The 20984-nt window shown below is 40.8% G+C and overlaps 1 protein-coding gene across 1 annotated transcript in view; it reads right to left on the bottom strand.

Moving 5' to 3' along the window:
• Positions 1 to 20984, bottom strand: part of ANK3 (ankyrin 3) — a 333563-nt gene that overhangs the window by 187452 nt on the left and 125127 nt on the right. The window contains exon 8 of the mRNA XM_078076917.1: positions 61 to 159. Coding sequence (XP_077933043.1) covers positions 61 to 159 — 99 coding nt within the window. The remainder of the gene's footprint in view (positions 1 to 60; positions 160 to 20984) is intronic.

Raw genomic sequence — 20984 nt, 5'->3', positions numbered from 1 at the left:
TCAGAAGAATTCTTACTTCCTGAGAAGAAGTACAAGCATGTACACAAATTGCACTCTTACCCTCGTTTTGGCATCAATTTTAGCTCCTCGGTCAAGCAATAGTTTTACCATATTGGCATTTCCTCTTTTTGATGCAACGTGTAAAGGCGTGATGTCATTCTGTAGGAGAACAGAAAAGAAGTACAGTTTCGGTATCTTTAGTTCAACCAAAACACCGCTTCCTCAACTTCCCCCAACGTGTTCTCACTTTTTAATTTTCTTTTTAACAGCCATTGTGAACAGAATACTTCCCAACATTTCTGAGAGTAATTTTACTCAGTAAATTTACATCCCAACATTTCTGACAGTAATTTTACTCATCCCTCCCAAAAAGGGATGAATTTTAAGGAACACAGTCTGTGGGGTTGGGTCCAACTTTATTTCATTTGACTGAAGTGACTGATGATGAGACGGCTTTATTTTTATTTTTATTTTTTTTGCTCTAAAATCCTGCAGCGTTAAGTCAACGTGTTGTCTTACAAGCTTGCACGATACATATTGGGTAATGAGTGGTTGACTAAGTGGCTGATTACATTGGCTGAGACTCAGTGAAAGGAGTATCATGTTACTCAGAGCCATCTCTGGGTTCATTTGAGCACAAGATATCAAGGAGAGACAACAGCAACTCCAAGTAGGAAACTGGTCAGTACCAAAGTCACAGGACTGCCCATGCACGTGGGGCTTTTAAAATATGTTCACAGGCATTTATTAGGAATGTCACAGAAAACTGTTTTTGAAATTCCCACTGAGGAATACACGTCTTGGTAGGACAATCTGAAATTCCAGTCATGACCCCTCAATACTACAGGTCTTTCCTCCATGCATCTTACAGGCACTATGGCTGTTTCCAGATTGTCAGGGAAGTGTGTGTATACAGTGAAAACATTATCTATTTTGGCTCCTTACTCCTGTGTAGCAACAATATGGATTTAAGGTCCATTGTTCACATAAGTCAATTATAGGATGCATAATCTCAGCTTGTAAGGGGTTATGTTCTTGTCGTTTGATAGCAGATACAATGTCACAGCTCCCAGGTACTGATCATTCCTGTGTGTTAGGCACTGTGCTTAACTCTTTACTGTCTCATTTAATTCTCATAATCCTCACAATGCCATAAACAATCTGACTTATAATGTCTATTTTACCAAAACACAAATAGCTGGCAAAACCAGGATTCAAATTAAAGTATGACTCAGCTTGGGTTTTTTAGAAAAAAACTTATGATGAAAATTTTCAAACAGATACACAGTTTGAAAAAAGGCATGAGCTTCATGTACTTAACACTATGGTTCAATACTTATCAACCTTTTGGTGATTTTATTTCTTCTATGCTCCCTGCTATTTTGTGTGTGTGTGTGTGTATGTGTGTGTGCAGAAATTTAAGAGAAGGAAGAGAAAAATCCAAGGCATATTATTTCACCCACAAATACTGCAATTTAACTCTAACAGACAAGGATTTTTTTAAACAAGTCATCACAACACCATTATCATATTTAACAAACTAAAAATAATTCCTTCATAACACCAAGACCCTGTCAGTGTTCAAATTCTCCCATTATGTCCAGTTAGCTCAGCAGAGTTGTTCAAATTAGAAGAGCCACACCTGCATTAGTTTGAAATGTCCCTTATGTCTCTTAATCTCTGTAGGTGCCCAACTCTGCGTTCTTTTGTCCATGACTATTTATTTATTGAAAAAACTGAGTAATTCATTGTGTAGACTTTTCTAACCTCCAGATTTAGCTGCTTTCATCCTCATGGAGTGTTATTGGATATGTTCTTTTGCCCTGTATTTTCTATAAACTTTTCTAAATATTATAAACTATAATGCTCCTAGCATTACATTCTCCTATCTGAACAACTCTTGCCCTCATCATTCTTAGGTGCCAAAGTATCAATTGATTCATTACATGAAAGCAGAAGAAAGACCTCAGGAAACCAAATTTGCTTCAGTAATGCTGGTGGGGAGTACATAGGATGAGTATCATGGCTCTAGACCAGGGTAGACAAACTTTTTCTGCATAGGGCCAGATAGCAAATATTTTCAGCTTTGCAAGACATACAAGTTCTATTGCAACTATTCAGTTCTGCCATTGTAGGGCTAAAGCAGCCATATGAAATATGTAAAGAAATGGGAATGGTTGTGTTTCAATAAAACCTTATTTACAAAAACAGGCGGTGGGCCGGATTTGGCCTGGGGATGGTAGTTTGCTGACCCTGCTCTAGATCTACCAGGCTACAGCTGAAGGTTTCAACTATGTGTAACAGTTTACAAAAGAGGAAGTAGAACTCTATGCTGTGCATTGTGTATGCTTTGGTCCCCTTTGGTGTGGACTATTTTTGGTGTGAATGAAAGCTGGCAGAAGGAAACAAAATTCCTGATGACTTTTTAACTGTCTTGCTTGTCTCCATTGTCCGAGTGCAGACCCAAGCAGCACAGTGGGTGAATTCTAGACCTGAGACAGCAGGTAGAGAGGCAGGTTAGGTCTGTAGGAAACATGGTCTAACAGGAAGCTTACTGAGCCCAGAGTGGGAGATGGTGCAAAGATCTCATCCCTCTCCGGCGGGAGTCAGGGCTTACATGTGATTTCCCTTTAAAACTGTGCCCTTGCCTGGTTGAGAAGGACTTAATTAACCTCCATTACAAGTAGGCTAATTTTAGTGAGAGAAAGACTCCACTTCTAATTTTGCTCTCTTCCATATTCATGTATTCTCTCATACGGTGATACATAGATGTCAAAAGTTGCCTTGAAATTCTAACTCCCACGTTTTTCTACACCTCTCTGACCCTAGAGGAATACTTTATATTTCTATAGCACTTAAAAAGTGTTGTAAAGGGCTTACACTTACATAATTTCATTTTATCTTCACCACACTCTATTGAACTAAATCATTAATCCTATTTGACAGATAAACAGGTGAACAGAACTGGTCAGTAATTTGTATATTAAAAGACAGTGAATTAGAGGCAGAATCGGGATGAGAATTCAGTTTTCTAGACTCTTGGGCAGTGGTCTAGAAACAACTATTGCTTCTCCTCTCTGTCAAATGGAGCTTCTGAATGAAATACATACTTTTGCATTCCTGAATCTGGTAGTGACTGCTTCTGTCAATTAGGAACAAATCAAAATGAAAGTGGTACCCCTAGACCACTCAATGGCACATTTATATTCTCCTTCATTGGTTAACCAATAAAAATGTTTTATGTCCTACTATGCACATGACCCAGTGCTATACTTCCATTGTATAAGTCCACAACAAAAATATGGAATCCCAGCATATCAAAAGAGCCCAGTGATGTTAGAGATGAAAATGCATGCTTAAGAGAACCCTCATTTGCTGCTCATGAAATGTAAACTTACACACGCTTTCTGGGATGCAATTTGGCAGTATATATGAAAAGCCTTCAACTCTAAAACCACAGATAAAAGGCAGAGGTTGATTGCCATAATCGAAAAGGTGGGAATGTTAAGAAAGACCCAACCCTGGGGCGCCTGGGTGGCTCAGTCGTTAAGCGTCTGCCTTCGGCGGTCCTGGGATCGAGCCCCGCATTGGGCTCCCTGCTCCTCGGGAAGCCTGTTTCTCCCTCTCCCACTCCCCCTGCTTGTGTTCCTGCTCTCACTGTCTCTCTCTCTGTCAAATAAATAAATAAAAATCTTTAAAGAAAAAAAAGAAGACCCAACCCTGAGGTCTAGGCACACATCTAAGACTGTAGCTGAGCCAGAATGAAAGAACCCTCAGTCCCCGCACAAGCCTAGCATAGAGTAACAAGCAAGAGTAGTAAGCTGCTGAGGTCAGATAGGAGCTTAGTGAGAGACCTCCATGCTTCACATGTGCAGGGAGAACTGAGGACGGAGCACCCACACCACATAATATTCTCTGACCCCTGCCACTACCCTGAGCATGAGGCAGTGTAGCCCTCCTCTATAGGGAGCTGAAGTCCCCTCAAACAAGATGTAAACTCCGCTAACTCTTGACTACACTGACTCAACCTTCCACACGCACAGCCTGACAGACAGGTATGCCCATTTTCACACAAAGACACTACTGACCTCAGTCTCTCCTGCATTCTGTCCAGTGGAACAAGTGAGCTACAGGTATCAAAAGTTAGGGAATTTCACCAAAGACATGGGACTTCAGTCAAATAGAAACCCTCGGTAAGAAAAACCACAATATAAGAAACATAGAATTCCTTGGATGGGCTCATCACTAGACTTCACACAGCTAAGAGAAGCATCAGAGGGCTTAAAGATACAACAGTATAAATGATCCAAACACAAAGAAAAAAAAAAGAGTGGAAAAGAAAGAACAGAGTCTAAGGGCTGGGGGACAGTATAAAACAAATGATTGGAGTTACATAAGAAGAGAGGAGATGGGGCAGGAGAAATACCCGGAGAGACAATGTTCAAGAATTATCTCAAAATAATGAAATGTATGAAACCACATATCCCAGAAGCTTGGAGAACTTCGAGCAAGATAAACTATAAACAACCAAATGTCAGTCAGACGCATCAGTCCAATTGCTGAAAATAAAAGATAAAGGAAAAATCATGAAGGTCACCAGAGGGGAAAGGACGTATTTCATATAGAGAACAAGGACAAAAATGACAGCCTTAGAAATTATGTAATGCTGACAACAAAGTGGAATCTTCAAATACTGAAAAGTTAACACCTGTCTGATGAGACTTCTATACCCAGTGAAAATATCTTTAAAAAACCGAGGAGAAATAAAGACTTTTTAGGATAAACAGAAACTGGGAGATTTCATTACCATCAGACCTGTAATACAAAAAATATTAAAGGAACTTTTTCAGGCAGTGGGAATATGATGCCAGTCAGAAGCTTAGACCCACACAGAGAAACACAGAAATGGCAAAAGTGAAGGCAAATATACAAGATCATTGATTATCCAAAGCAGAAACAGTAACAGTGAATTGGGGGCTTTAAAACATATGCAAAAGTAAAATGCACACCGACACATAGATGGAAAAGTGAGAATGACCCAGTTGTCAGCTCCACACTAGGTGTAAAGTGACATAACTGTGAAGGTAGACTGTGATAAATTAACAACATACAAAATACACATTATTAAATAAAAATATGCTCTCAAATTTATGCATAAGTATATGTATACCTACATTCTAAAAAAGCTGTCCAACTATGGACCCTAATGTTAATCATCTATCTCTCGGTACTGAGATTATAGATGATCTTTTGCTTCTTCATGCTTTCCTAAGTAATTTCTACTATGTACATTTGTACAACGTATGTGAAAAATGGTTGTATTTCTTCTTTATCATTACCTAATTTGCAGCCCTTCATCACCATCTCTGTCTTGGCTCGTACCATTTGCATTCCCCACTCTGACAGCCAAGGAGAGGTTTTACCTACCCATCAACTTGCCTTGCATTTGAACTTTGAGGGAACCTGTTAAGCCTAGAGGTAGAAAATTACATATGGCTAGAGTTAAAGGTCTATCTGTTCTAAGAAGAAACCTTAATTAAAACTTGGATTAAAATACATTCAACCTAGAGTTTTGACCTGAATTTAGTGCAAACAAGAGTAAATGCTACTCTAATTTTTTATGAAGTAGCTTATTAATGGAGTTTTTTTTTCTTATGCCAAAGATGCAACATTCAATGTAACAGAGTACATTAGCATTTTGGAAAATTTTGTTAACTGATGAGTACATCTGATTCGGTCTAATCACCTATTTTATAGATGAGGAGGAGGCCAGGGAGGGTAAGAGGTTGCTGGGAGTCACAGAGCTGGAGGCTCGGCCACGATCCCCAGAAACTGCCTTTTTTTATCTCACCGAGTTCTTTGGGCTTATTTGCAAATCACTATTTTCATCTCCAGCACAACAGGATCTTATTTCATTGAACTTTTCCATTAAACTAGTCAATGTAATAATTATTCACTCTAAAAAAAAGGGTAAATCTGATGAGCCAGTGCCTTCCTTTTTCTGGCATTTACTTCTCCTCAACCCTTGATGGAAGATGGTGGATAAAGACAAAAAAGCAATCACATCACATATATACACATACGTTTCATTAAAAAAACAAAGGAAATTGGCTGTAAAAATATTTATGAAAACATTAACAGCATTTGGGTAAATATTCAGAATTTTGACTGAAGAAAATTACAGTACTCAGCGGGTTTAATTCTCTCAGATTTCTCGGCCAACAACCTAACCAGGTACTTAACAAAGCAACTTGGATCATGACTGTATCTGCTCATGTGTGGATGTGTGTTCTCACCACGGTGTGATTGCTAGCCTTTTCTTTTCAGTCATTCATGTTCTTCTATGCTGATCTTCTCTTATCTTGATTTTTCAGTAAGACTTTTCACCCACAGCCTACCCTTCTTGAAGACAACAACCACTGATGTTACAGAGTAAAAATCTCAATCCCGAAGAACAAGTTTTGCCTTCCACTTTTAGGGAAAAGAGAAGCAAGATCACCCAGAACAAAGGTCAGCTCTCCCGGGACTCCTACAAATTCAGTATATTCCATCATATACTCACAAGTAGTCCATATTACTTATCTCATTTAACCCACACACCAACTCTAGAAACAGGTACTCTCTAATTTTTTTCCTTATTTTACAGATGAGGAAACTAGAAAAAAAAATCAAAATAGCTTGCCAAAAGTCACAAAGCTGCCATAATTTATTTGCCCCAGAGTTTATGCTTTCTTCACTAGACCAGACCATGCTGTCCCTGAGCTTCTAAACAGTACAAATATACAACCAATTCTTACTATTAGAGCATTCCTGTGCAAGCAGATACAGAGAGCACTGGGGTCCAATAGTACAGCAGTTAAGAGCTAATACTCCAGAGCCAGACCACTTAGCTTCAGATCCCAAGCCGCCCCACGCTAGCTGCCTAACCTTAGACGAGTTTATTTAATTTCTTCATACCCCAAACTTATCTGTAAAATGAGGCCAATAATAGTATCCATATTATAGACCTGTCATGAGGATTAGCTGAGTTAACAAGGGTAGTCTTAAGAATGTCTCTTGGCATTTAGTAAACATGATACAGGTGTTAGCTATTACTATTCTTTTTCTCATCTCTCATCTGGACATTTAAAAATGGATGACATGAGGCGCCTGGGTGGCTCAGTTGGTTAAGCGTCTGCCTTCAGCTCAGGTCATGATCCTGGAGTCCCAGGATGGAGTCCCGCAACAGGCTCCCTGCTCAGCGGGGAGTCTGCTTCTCCCTCTGTCCCTCATCCTGCTCATGTTCCCTCTGTCTCTCTCTCTCAAATAAATAAGTAAAATCTTTAGAAAAAATGGATGACATGACCGCATCTCACAAAGACATTATTATGAAATAGTTTGGGTAGAAAAGACATGGCAGAGCGGAAGTAATGCATGAACTCTAAGAAGGTGCTAAAGGGGGCAGTTCTTAGGATGGATGCAAACAGTGTTTGATTTGTGTCTGCTCAGTATAGCTCAGCCTGTGAAAAGCCCAGAAGGGGTGTGCTGAGGTGAGTCGTGGCAGAGAGGAAGGGAAGAAGGGCCAGAGCGGTGGCTGATAGAACACGATGTATGTGACAAAATGTGATACAAACGTGGAAAGGCATCCTTTATTATTATTATTATTTATTATTATTATTTTTTTAAACTTCCAGGGACTTGGAAGAAACAACTAGCTCTGTTGGGAAATAGTGAAATTGCTGGCTTATTTCTTTCTGAGATCTCAGCTGTTTCTGAAAAACCCAGCTGGGGTAGTAGCCGAGGCCCTTTATGAAATTGTCACCAAGGCCAGATTTTTTCTGCAACTTCCTAAAGTGAAATCAGGGCCACTTCCTACCTTACTTGTGATAAATGGTAGACTTTTCGTTCTGTTTAAATATATAAAGGGCAGTTGACTTCTGATCCCCTGTACCCTCTCCTCTCTCTCCTTTTCTTTAAAAACATCTAGGAGGTTATCACTAAGTAGAAGAGTCGGTATGATCGCACTCAAGTCTTTCAGGTAATGAAAAATTAAACAATAAGACTATTTTAGTTTAGTTCCTTGATACGGTCTCAATTGAATACAAATTCTAAAATAATTAAATGTTAAATTGAGAGGGAATCTGTTATCTTCTGCTAATTCTTACACTTGTTACTACTATGGTTTTAAAAGTTTGTCAAAGTGGCAAAACAAGATATCTGAAAACGGAAGTTTTTTATGTGTTAATGACTTGCATTTAAAACACACCCATTTCAAGATTTGTTGTGTGTCCTCTTGCTAGTCTCTTTATTCACTATCCCTAGTTTAAGTAGAAACAGAAAAAATGATTAGTAAATAAATTCACAGAGTGAGCACTGGGAAGACATTTAAGCAAGGCCTACTGGATTTCGTCATCCACCTCATAGATATTTATCTCTTGAAAAGTCTTACAGCCTCTGAGAGGAGGACTGAAGGAGATCAGAGTATGCCACCCCACAATATGCCACTTGGGCATAAAGACTGTTTTGAGCTTTCTGTCTAAAAGCAAAGCACAGATTTCCCTTTGGGAAGGTGTTTCCCTCTCCCAAGCCAGGAATAAGGTATCTCTGAATCTCTCATCAATGGAGAAGGCAAGACTGGGATCTGCAAAACTGAACAACCCTTAGCATCCATTAGTTTCCCCACCCATATATTCACCTTTCCCAAATTCACTGCCTCTGGAAGCCCAAATTCCCTTTGTCATTGCACTTCTCCAAATGTATCACCCTTTGTTAAAATGATACATAAGCCCCTGGGGTCTAACTGCCTCTTTGGGTCTTCACTTCTTTTCTAGGAAGGCCTCTGTATGCATCATAAGCCTTTCTCTCGTTTATCTGTCTTTTGTTAGTTTAATTTGCAAGACCCCAGGAACTAAATCTAAGAGGGTAGAGGAAAAAGTTTTTTCTTCTATCACAAAGTCATATGTGCCAATCTCCAAACAATATATGCTTGGTAAGTGATATTTTATAGTTATATAGATTTTGATACAATGGAGAAAAAACACAGAATTGAATTCCTGTTCACTTTCATTTCCTCGAGAGTATTAAAATGTGTTCTTTTTCTGTTGATTTTTATTGCTTTTCTGTTGATTTATTGAGCCAAAATCCACTGCAAGTCTTCTCCAGTAGTTTATTTTTATAACAGGCTTATTGAGATATAATTTACATATGATAAAATTGGCCATTTTATAGTGTACAATTCAGTGGTTTTTAGTATATTCACAAAATTGTGCAACCATCATCAGTATCTATTTAGAACAGCTCATCATCCCCCAAAGAAACCCCATCCCATTAAGCAGTTACTTCCCATTCTTCTGTCCATCCCCCAGCCCCTGGCAATCACTATTCCACTTCCTGTCTCTATGCATTTGCCTGTTCTAGACAATCCATATACATGGAACCACACAACATACGGCCTTTTGTGTCTGTCTTCTTTCACTTAGTATGTTTTCAAGGTTCATCCATGTTGAAGTATGTATCAGTACCTCATTTCTTTTCAAGAGGATGCCTGATTTTTTAATACCTTTATAAATACATAAAATATAAGCACACAAATTATGCTTTCAGTGATAAGGATTTGAGGTTTCAAGGACATACCCAGGAGAATTTCAAACAATGGAATCTAAGTTAATACTCCAGCTTTCCCAGTCTGACACATAGTAGGGTTTTTCTTTAAAAAAAATTTCAAACTTAAATGTTCTATTATTAATAATAAAAACATAAAATAAACTCAAACTTCCTTTATACTATAGCAATCATTATTAAGATGACTACCAGTGTTAGTAAAAGCCCGTTCTCCTCGTACTTCATGAAGCTTTAATGCAATGAAATAGCTCTTTTTAGGTGAAATCTTTTCCTCTTCTCCAGTTTTACTAACTGCTGGTTTCCTGGATAAGGAGGTTAAGTCCACACAGGTCCTGCTAAGACTGACGCTGAAAATGCTGAGGCCATTGACTTTCCCACCTCACTCGCTTCCCACAGAGACTAACCAGCTCCCACTGGCTTAGACACCGGCTGGTGCTGGGCTCCCCGGGAGTAGCAGCAGATGCCTGGATGTTTGAGGTCTGCTGTGAAGCCAGGCTCTGAGTATTTAGATCTGTTCTGCTCTAAAAACCTCAAGGAATTTATTTATTTTCTTTTAAGGATAAAATGAGGCTGTTTATTGCGAATACTGTTAGTTTTCACTTGGATTAATAGCAGGTCTCTCATCAACAATTTAGATAAGGCTCTGCCAGGTCTCTCACTAGCTTTAACATTTTGATTATTCATTTATCTCTTAATGGACACTTGGGTCGCTTCCACCTTGTGGATATCGAGAATAATGTCGCTATGAACGTGGGTGTATAACTGTATCCTCAAGACTCTGCTTTCAGTTCTTTTGTAGATATACCCAGGAATGGGATTGCTGGATCATATGGTAACTCCATACTTCACATTTTGAGTAACCTCCAAACTTTTCCATAGTGGTTGTACCATTTCACATTCATCCCACAAACAAGAGTACAAGGGTTCCAGTTTCTCTAAATGCTCACCAACACTTGTTCTCTCTCTCCATTTTTTTTTTCTTGATAGTAGTCATGCTAATGGGTGTTCAATGTATGTGTGTTTTTAAAGATTGAGAGAGAGAGAAAGCGTGAGCAGGAGGAGTGGCAGAGGGAGAGAATCTCCAGCAGACTCCCCACTTAGCGCAGAACCTGACTCAGGGCTTAATCTCACGACCCTAAGATCACGACCTGAGCCAAAATTGAGGGTCGGTCACTCTACTGACTGAACCACCCAGGCTCCCCCAATATGTGCCTTTAAAATATATCTTTCAGGATACATTTCAGAGTTTCCATAATTCCATAAACAATGAGGAGTTTTTGACTACTGAATGCCTTTTCATCCTATAAGAATTTGTTAGAAAAAAGAACTCTGCTAAAGAAATTGACATCTCTTGATTTAGAGCAAGCAACTCTTTGTTTTGCAGGACAAATGTAATTAAAATGAAAAAAAGCTAGAAATTATTAGGCTCTTATTTTTGCTGGTTCTATGAGATAGATCTCATTTAATCTCCATAAAAATCCATAAAATAGATGCTGTTAGCTCAAATTCACAGGTGAGCAAGGTGAAGCTGGAAGGGGCCTCAGGTCACATGGCTAGAAAATGCCGGAGCCAGGATTAACCTCAATTGTCTGATTCTAAAAGCTGTGCTTGCCCTTTCCAGGTGGAGAGTCTCTTCTTAACTTGGGCAAACATCAGCTCTAGCTCTGAATCCAAGTAGCACTGTCTCCATACTGAAAATGCTGCTGGCATACAGCTTCCAACCAAAAAGGAAACAGCATATCTCAAAGCTAATAAAAATAAGCAGAGTCTAAAAGAGTAGCTAGTTCAGCTCTGTCATTTTAAATAAGAAGAACACATGGCTTTCAGATTTTTTTAAAGGTGTCACTATTAGTGCTCATTCAAAAGTAGCCTGCTCTGTATTACAGTAAGAAAGCCCCTCCTAGCTTGAAATATCTGAGTAGAGACGCATATAGTAATTGAACTATTAAAAATTCAATTACAAAGTAATCAACTGTTTTCTATACATTGAGAAAAGTTGTTCTGAAATTTTGTAACTCTTTAAAATGAGTTAATCTAGCGATATTAGATTTCCTGTTATGTTTCTAATGAATGCTATCGCTTTAATAAAAAAGTCCACCCCTTTTTCTCATGTTCCACCATCCCAAATTCTTAAAAACAAAAATATTAAGGGGCTTTACAATGATACATTTTCCACACTCCTATATCATTTCTGATAAATCCGGAATGAGATTCACTTCTGTATTAAATAATTTTCTTTCCCATCCAAAAAGTAAATCACTCGTATAGGCTTCTGAGATGTCAGTTAACTTGAAATTGTTAGTTTCTCAAGTATCCTGCCCTCGTTTGGTCTTTGGACAAAGCAGATCCTTGCGTGGATAAATTAGATCCTTGCTCAAGTTTCAAACAAGTTAAGAAATGAAAACAAGGTCTTTGAAGTTTTTAAAGAAAAATGGTTTGGGGAAAAAAAAAGTAGTCCTGGTGCAAATGGCCTTCCCTGTGTGCAGTGCATTTGTCCTGAGGAGATGGTACTGCTCTTCCAGGGACCATGAAGACCTCAGCTACTCAGCGGCCAATACCACACACCCTCAGCTGCCATTTGGGCACCGCGGGCGCCACTGATGGTCATGCATGAGGCATGATAAAATGGGGTAGAAGGTCTGGATCTAAATCCCTGTTACTCTATTTCACTTTCCGTAGGATCTGGGACAAATGACTTCTTGGGATCTCAGTTTGCTCATCTGTGAAAATGTCTACTCTGTGGTCTCAAATGATGCACTGTACATAAGTGTTTTGTAAACTGTGCATATGATGTAAATTCAAGGTTACATTATTAAGGAGTTACAAAGATAGTTGTTATAAGCCAATGAATTATTAAGACTTCTATGACTTGGGGTGCCTGAGTGGTGTAGTCAGTCAAGCACCCAACTCTTGGTTTTGGCTCAGGTCATGAGGTTGAGCCCCACATGGGGCTCCACGCTCAGTGAAGAGTCTGCTTGAGTTTCTCCCTCTCCCTCTCCTCTGCCCCTCCTCCTCAAACACTCTCTCTCTCAAATAAATAATAAATCTTTAAAAAAAAGACTTCTATGGCTCAACTTTGGACAATTTATATAAAGATTTTCATAGCATGGCCTCAGAGAGTGTTTTCCAATTGTGTCTGGTCAGAAGAATCACCTTGTTAAAAACACAGATTACAAAGTCCGCCCCAAAGGTACTGAATCCAAATCTAAGGGAATGGGGGGTGGGGGGGTCTGCTGGCCAGCTGGGGAAACTGGCTGCAAGGCCCTGACTTGGAGACTATGAAAAAGGGGCTTTTTTTTTTTTTTTAAAAGATTTTATTTATTTGACAGAGAAAGACACAGCGAGAGAGGGAACACAAACGGGGAGTGGGAGAGGGAGAAGCAGGCTTCCCGCCGAGCAGGGAGCCTGATGCGGGACTCGATCCAGGGACTCCAGGATCATGACCTGAGCCGAAGGCAGTCGCTTAACCAACTGAGCCACCCAGGCGCCCCTGAAAAAGGGGCTTTTAATTTTCAAACTCAGAGGAACTCGCTGCTTGTAGAGACAAGCCTGCCTTGTATTTCTTCTTACCAGAAAATGGATATTATACCTTTTTGTCATAAAGCCATTACGTTTCTAAATATCAGGAGTTCATTTCAAACCATGATCTTTAGGGATTCAAAAACGCAGAAGTGAGAGAGATAAATAAAACATGGCGGGGGGGGGGATGAGAATGCACTATATTTTAGAATGAATTTGATCATTTGTTACTTTTTAGGTTTGCTAATCTTCCGGTTTAACTGTTCTTAAATGTGTAATGGGATTTCCTAGTAATTTTTTTTTTTAAAGTCCTTTAAAATCCTTTTAAAAAAGGCATTTAATTCACTTTGCAACCCTGGCACAGGCAGAGAACGAATCGCCAGCTGGTGCAAGACAGGCTGTGGTCAGTTCTGGTTTCCCTGTGGGTCCTGTGTTCAGTATGAAGCCCGGACACACTGCCTCCAATGTTCGAATGGTATGAACGACACAGTCTGAGTGTAGTTTATTTTTCTGTCTGATTTTACTTTATTCACTTTACTGTGTCTTAGCCCCAGCTCCACACCTTAAAGCTGTGTGGTTTTGCACAAGTGATACCGCTTCTTGCTTCCTCGTGTGTAAAATGGAAATCATACCCCCACACCTCACAGGATTCCTGAGAGGAATACATGAAATACTGTGTAGGAACCTTATTACAGTACCTCATGCCTAGTAATAAATGAAAGCTGCTACCTAAATTAGTTTGAACTTTGTGTAAGTTTTGTCGACCTCATATTTGAAACTTTCAGTAATAAGAGCTGAAAGGGAACTTAGGGTCTTCTGCCCTCCCCACCCATTGGGGTACATCACTGGGGGAAACTCAGTGCTCTAAGGATGAACTTTAGGGCCCCTTTTCTCCATCCTGGGATTTCCCACCTCCCTACCTTAGCTGTAAAGAGATGTTTGTTCCAGCATTCTCAGAGGACATTGTTAGCATCTTGGTTGGGATACTGTTATTTGCATGGGTCTGTCCCACACATGGAAGGTGGGTTAGCTATCCTGGTCCTGTCCCATTACGGGCCAGCCACGATGACAACCAAAAATGCCTCTGCAAATTTCCAAATCCTCTATGGAGAATGATTATCCCCCTTCTGCTACTGAGAAACTGTGGATGTAGTAGGACTCTAAAGAAATCATCCCCGAGGAAGGAGCATCAAACCAGGGAGGAAGGAGCATCATACCAGGGGTTGGACAAGCTTCTCCTTGAGCACAGTTCTTTTCCCTGTGTGACTGGAGCATGCCATAGCTCACAGCCAAGTATCTTCATTTCCCCTTCATTATGTATGTCATAATACGTCTTAAACACCACTGCCACCATCCCACTTCTCCAGTTAAAGACCTGCAATGACTTGTAGACACAGACTGGAATGGTGGATACCAGGGGCTGGCGGGCTGGGAATTGAGGAGATGTTGCTTAAGGGCACAAACTTGCAACTAGTAGAAAAATGAGTTCTAGAGAGCTAATGAACAATCTGGTGATTTTGGTCAACAATATTTGTCTGTTTCCAGTCTCACTTCCCATTGGCAAATGGGCTCAGTCTCCATTTCTTGGACTTGATTCTAATCCCCTTGTTTCCAGCACAACTTACTCTTCAATTTTTTTCCCAACTATGCTTGTGCATGCTCATCTCCTGCCTGAACTTGTCTCCGTGAACCTCCTGCATTGACTTGGGAGAGAGCCAGTAAGTGACTGTTCATGTTTCTCAAGTTCACCCATTGCAACCTTTTGGTTCTGCCCAGTCCTAACCTCTTCCCGCTAGGTGTCCCTTCACGCTTCCTGCACATTCTTCAAACCACTGGAGGAAGAAGGGAAAGATTTTGGCATGCAAGAATGTGCAGGGCTCAGGAGCAGACAAGGGTGCAGCTGAGCTGCTCCAAATGCACTCTCCAGTGACAGTGTGGACAGGGTTCTGAACGTTCAGCAGAGGGGCGCATGATCCCTTTGCTGCTGTCGGCACTCACCGGAGGAAATGAACATTCTATAGCTGATGAATAATTCTCTTTTAAAGTGCCAATGAATAAAGTGAGCTCTGCCAACTCCTACCTTAATAGAACTTTATTTCACGGAATGTCCAAATAGGATTTATTCGGGTCACTTAAAAATGTTCTCAGAGCAACAATTCTAGGGCAGAAGCACTGCAGGAAGCAGGGCAAATGGCCAGTGAGGAAAAGCGAGGCAAAGAGAAACATGCACCTTCCAATGTCAATGATTTAATCAGAAGTCTTACTGTCTCAAACAACATCATAGTCATTGTTTCTTAAAGGCCGACCTTCTCATGCTGATAAATAGCACTGCAAACAGTGTAAATCCAACATTCTGGGAAGCAACATTTCCAACTACCTCTACAAGTCCTCCAGAGAGCTGCCATGATGCACCTGCTTGACTGACAATGTCACGCTTCTCAGGCAAATGCGTCTTACAGTGACGGGTCTCCTCCGGGATGCAAGCAGTAGCAACCACCTCCACCACAAGCATGGCTGGGGCCCTTGCCCATGTGCTGTGGGTCAAGCACTGTGCTAAGCAAGTAATGTGGACTATCTCATTCAGTCACAATGACGTTATGCATGAGGGACTATTATTGGACCCATTTTATGAGTTAAGGCAGAGGGGAAAAGCTTGTGATTGACTGCTGTCTCTCTCATCAGGCTGTTAGGAAAGCTGCAGGCCCCATGATGTGGAGACTTGCCCTGGACCACATCAGTAACTGATGATGCAGCAGAAAGAGAGCCAGGGGTCCAACACAAATCCGAGGACTCCTTCCCTATGCTGCTACAACCTAGAAACATCACCTCGTCAGAAGAAAACAACACCGATCCTATTCCACACAGCAAGATGTCAGTAAGTTCCAGTGTACTAAGGATTTAAGAGAAAAATTTCCTTTAAAAATTATATGGGCGGCGGGGGGGGGCGGGGGGGGCCACCTGGCAGGCTCAGTTGGAAGAGCATGCAACCCTTGATCTCAGGGTTATAAGTTCGAGTCCCATGTTGTGTGCAGAGATTACTTAAAAATAAAATCTTTAAAAAAATTTTTTTTTAAATTATATAGGAGGTTCTCCTTTGATGTGGCATTCAGGAAATGAAATGAAAAAGGCAGGAAGGAGATTGCATAGCATGCTAAGAGCAGCTCTCTATAAGAGGTGTATCTCCCACCACTGTGCCCTTGGTTTACTGGTTTTGTTCCTCCTGATGTGTTAATGTCAATGTCCTCCTGCCAATGATATCATGGTTGATGCAGCAGCCGCATGGGTACTTTTCCATAACTCACATTCCTTTGCTAATGCCCCCACATCTCCATTTTCATTCCAAACGTGGTGTTTTTTTTGTTTTTTTGTTTTTTTAAAGATTTTATTTACTCATTTGACAGAGAGAGACACAGCGAGAGAGGGAACACAAGCAGGGGGAGTGGGAGAGGGAGAAGCAGGTTCCCTGCTGAGCAGGGAGCCCGATGCGGGGCTCGATCCCAGGACCCTGAGATCATGACCTGAGCCGAAGGCAGACGCTTAACGACTGAGCCACCCAGGGTCCCCGTCCAAACGTGGTTTTTAAAAAGTCTTGGTCTTTAATGCTGCAGAGCCTGTACTAGGAAATAAATCTAAGTTACTCTATCTTTGAAGATATGTATCAATAGAATTGAATGTGTTTATGTGTGTGTGTCTTTTGTCTTTGTAAAGAAAGATATTTAATGTTAAAAAGGTTAATAGGAAGGTTATGGGTGGTTTTTCTTTTCTTTCATTTGCTTTATTGTATTTTATTATATAGTGCAGGGAAAATATATTAAAAATATATTTTCACTGGCACCGCCACCCAAACCAAAGTAGAGTCTTCAGAAGTGCTGCATCCTTATAAAACCATTACAAGAGTCACATTCTTATTGCGTACCCTTCTCTGTGGAGGAATAGCTGATGTCTTTTCTAGCACCATCTGGTGGTGGCCTTGATTGGGACTTAATAGTCCAGAACCTGAGGCCCTGTTTAATAAAACACCCTTAATTGAACAAAGCTTGGTAGTGGCCATGGGTGAATGGTCCTTTGTTCTAGGCTTCTTGTCTTCCAAGGTCATCTACATTGTCGAATCACAAATCTTCCTGCCGCTCAAAAAAACTTGCCCCTCGGCACCTGACATTCAATCTGTGGGTTTGGTGCACTTGCTTAAAATCCCAGTATTAGAATCCTGTGGATTTCCCATCTCCCTTCATGCGCTGATGTCAGTTTGGGAAGCAGTTCCCTAACACCAGGTGAGGTTCCGTTTGAAATTCGGAGACTAGGGAGAGGACTATGGCTTGAGCAAAGTGGATTTACACAGAGGCTGGCTGCCCAGGAGCAGTGACGTGGGCGCCTGCAAGTTATAGGTTCATTTACTCTCGAATTCAATAAATATATATTGAGTCTTTCCCAGTGCTAAGTGCTGGACTATCCCCAAGGGAGTCCAAAATGGTTACTAATACACAGATCTGCCTTCGAGGAACTCAAAGTCTTGCAAGTGCAAGGATGTGGGAGCTGCATTTCATTGCACCCCTACTTCGGCCCACATAGGACTGTTGAGATAGGACATGCCAAGTGCTTAACAAAGAAGCTGAAACTTAGTAAATACTCAATAAACTGTAACTATTTTAATAAATCATTATTACTACAAATTTCACCGACAGAAGAAAGGAAGAAAATGAACATCTACTGAGCCCTTATCCTGTAGCAAGCGGGGTCCCACATGCTTTCACACTGTAGCCCTCTGGCTGAATGGGATGCAGCTGTATGTCAAAGTACCATTTCATCAAAAGCAGATAAAGGGCTGTCAGGCAGAAAAAGAGAGTGAGAGGGAGAGAGGAAAAAAAAGTCCTGCCTTCTTATAGTACAACAACTGAGGAATGGTTCTCTGAAATAAAATGTCTACCTCTCCTAAAAATATCTACATGGCAAATACGTTGCTGAGTCCTTCACTGAAAGATGGAAAAGAAGAACTTCATGTGAAAGTGGTTATCACAGCGCTCAGCACTTGGTGAGTACTGGGGAAGAGGAGACTTCCCAGGTGAGAAGAGTATGTTCTAGACGAGGAGCTCAGCAGGGAGGGTGAATGAGGCATCTTAGCACTCAAGGGGCTTAGCTAACAAGGAGAGTGTGCCAGACACACAATACCATATACACGAAAGAATATGCAATGTCTACCATGCGAGAGCGAGTCAGAGTGTGATGGGCACGTCTAGTGACGTGACAGGCATAGCAGCTTGCTTCCGGGGGTCAGAGAAAGCATCTTTGAGGAATAGGATGCAAGCAGCCTTCACACAGATTAAAAAACTGAGATTTTTCAGAAGTGAGGTAATTATGTGGCAAAATCTCCGGCAATTGAAGACCTCTCTTGAGATTTATCTCATTTCTAATACTTCTGAACTTCACATAGCATGAGTTGGGGAGAAATCACTACTTTAAAGCTTCTAGTAATTTTTATTTCTTTTGCAAAAACATTTCAGTTTTATTTTTGGTGGTGGTGGCGGCAGTGGTGATTTCTAGTTACATAATGAGAAAGGCAAAATATTCCTTTGGAGCAAAAAAGGGCAAGTCCATCAGGAGTAAAACTGCTCTGCATAACTATATAAGGGATCATTTTCCTTGGAGGAGGGAGTTACATTTAGAGATAATTATTATGTTGATGGGAAGAAAGACCTGAGACTAATGGTGTCTCAGCTTTGTTCTAAAGAACTTTTTGTGCTGATGGAAATGTTAGGTATTTTGTGTTAATACGTAGCCACTAGCTACAGGTGGCTATTGAGCACTGGAAACATGGTTATTGAGAATGAGAAATAGAATTCTGAATTTACTTTAATTTAAATTAAAGCTACTTCCCACTAGATGGTGGCTACTGAATTAAGATGGCCCAGGTATGGAGAAAACAGGGTTATCTCTGTCACTGGGCCCAGAGACTAGGTTAAGGTCCTGGAATCCATCTGGGAGAGACATGATAAAAGGGGTTGCCACTGGGGGAAAGCAAGATAGACTCTGCCTCTGGGGGTTCAGGAGGGTGGTACCCAGAGGTACCCTGGGGAATGGGTCATAGCCTATGGACTTTTGGGGGCAGTGTTGTCCAGAACCAGTCCTTCAGCTTTGCTTCTCTGATCTGAACCCCCTTCATCAGTCTCTACGTTTTTAGAAAAGTCATGTTTGGTATTATAACCTAGACTCAGTTGTGCTTTAGGGAATTAAGAGAGAGACTATGTTGTATGGTTTAGCACTTTGGAACCTAAACAAATTAGTAGAGTAAGGGCACTAGGTTACTCAAGTCTGAATCTCCAGCTCTAGCCCATAATAGAAGCTCTTTAAATGTTTGCTAGATTGAATTTAATTGAGAAAGGAAATCTCCAGATTATGTTTATCCATGGACATTGCTTTGCTCATTCACATGCTGAATCATGTTGACCTCTTATGTGGGCGGAGGCTAAGTCTGACACTTATTTTTCCACCAACAGGTTTAGCGGTTCACCTATCTAAAATAAAGTAACCTTGGGACGCCTGGGTGGCTCAGTCGGTTAAGCGTCTGCCTTCGGCTCAGGTCGTGATCCCAGGGTCCTGGGATCGAGTCCCACATCGGGCTCCCTGCTCCGCGGGGAGCCTGCTTCTCCCTCTGCCTCTGTCTCTCTCTCTCTCTGTCTCTCATGAATAAATAAATAAAATCTTTAAAAAAAAAAAAAATAAATAAAATAAAATAAAATAAAGTAACCTTTCGTGCGACTTAATCGAGTTCCGAATATGGCCCGGCATCTGCCAAAATCTTGTTCAAAACATCTGATATTTGAGAAAGGCAGTCCAATGGGCATGTGAACCAGTCAGTGATCTGTGACACACACGCCAAGTTCTATCAGATACAATTAGAACATCATCAAGCTAAGCACCTGGGCCATAGTCCCTCAGCCTCCCTGGGCCAGGTGCCTTCACAGACCAGATAGGCAGGACGGGGCACTTGGAATTGAGCCTTTTGAAATACAGTCATTAAAGGTATTGTCAATTATGAAACTCACTGTTCTTAATAGAAGAATTCATATGATAAAAATCATATTTGAGTTATTTCACATACACAAAAAATGGTCTCTATAGATAACTGTAAGATTTCCTTTGTCAAAAAATGAAAACTATTATCATCCATGCTTCCCTTTCCGCTACATATATCAAAGCCCTTACGGCCTAAATTTATTCTCCAGTTGTATTCACTGGTTCATTCCAGCTGCTTGGTAACATTTGCTTTTTCTGTTTCATCCTTAGATGTCTTAATTTGTACAACTTTAATCTGCAAACCACCTGAAATCCTTTTGGAAACAAACGAGGTACAACACTCAAACACATAAATCCCTAATTCCTCCCAGAGATCAAAACCAAAAAGTACTAAATGGCAAGACCTATATAAGGATATTTTATTCAATTATCTCCGCAAATGGGGAGTTGGATAATCATTACAGGAGAAAAGTCAATGACACGAGTGAAGATTAAGTTGGGTGGCCCATTATATTTGATGAATAAAACCTCTGAGCCAGCAAAGTATTAATCTAGCTCAGTCAATAAAAGGAACTTTGCAGGCATGCACATACTGATTTGGCCTTCAGTTACTCCAGTGCAAAATGCTCCTTCCTGGAATGATAATCACTAGCAGCTCTGGTGTGTCTTAGTTACATCCTCTTCCCCAAGAGAGCTAGAATGATTTGCTAAGAGAGCAGGGGGTCACGCATCCATTCTGACAATGTCGATGCCGTGTCAGCAGACTCTGTTCACGGGGTGAAGAATGCTAAAGCTGCCCTGCAGCAGGAAGCAGCCACCCCACTACTTCCCTGCAGTGGGCCCAGGAGGCTGCC

This window comes from Halichoerus grypus, chromosome 7 (genome assembly GCF_964656455.1).
Source record: "Halichoerus grypus chromosome 7, mHalGry1.hap1.1, whole genome shotgun sequence".
Taxonomy (NCBI): Eukaryota; Metazoa; Chordata; class Mammalia; order Carnivora; family Phocidae; genus Halichoerus; species Halichoerus grypus.
Note: the sequence above shows the minus strand (reverse complement) of the source record. Positions and strands in the feature narration are given on the sequence as shown.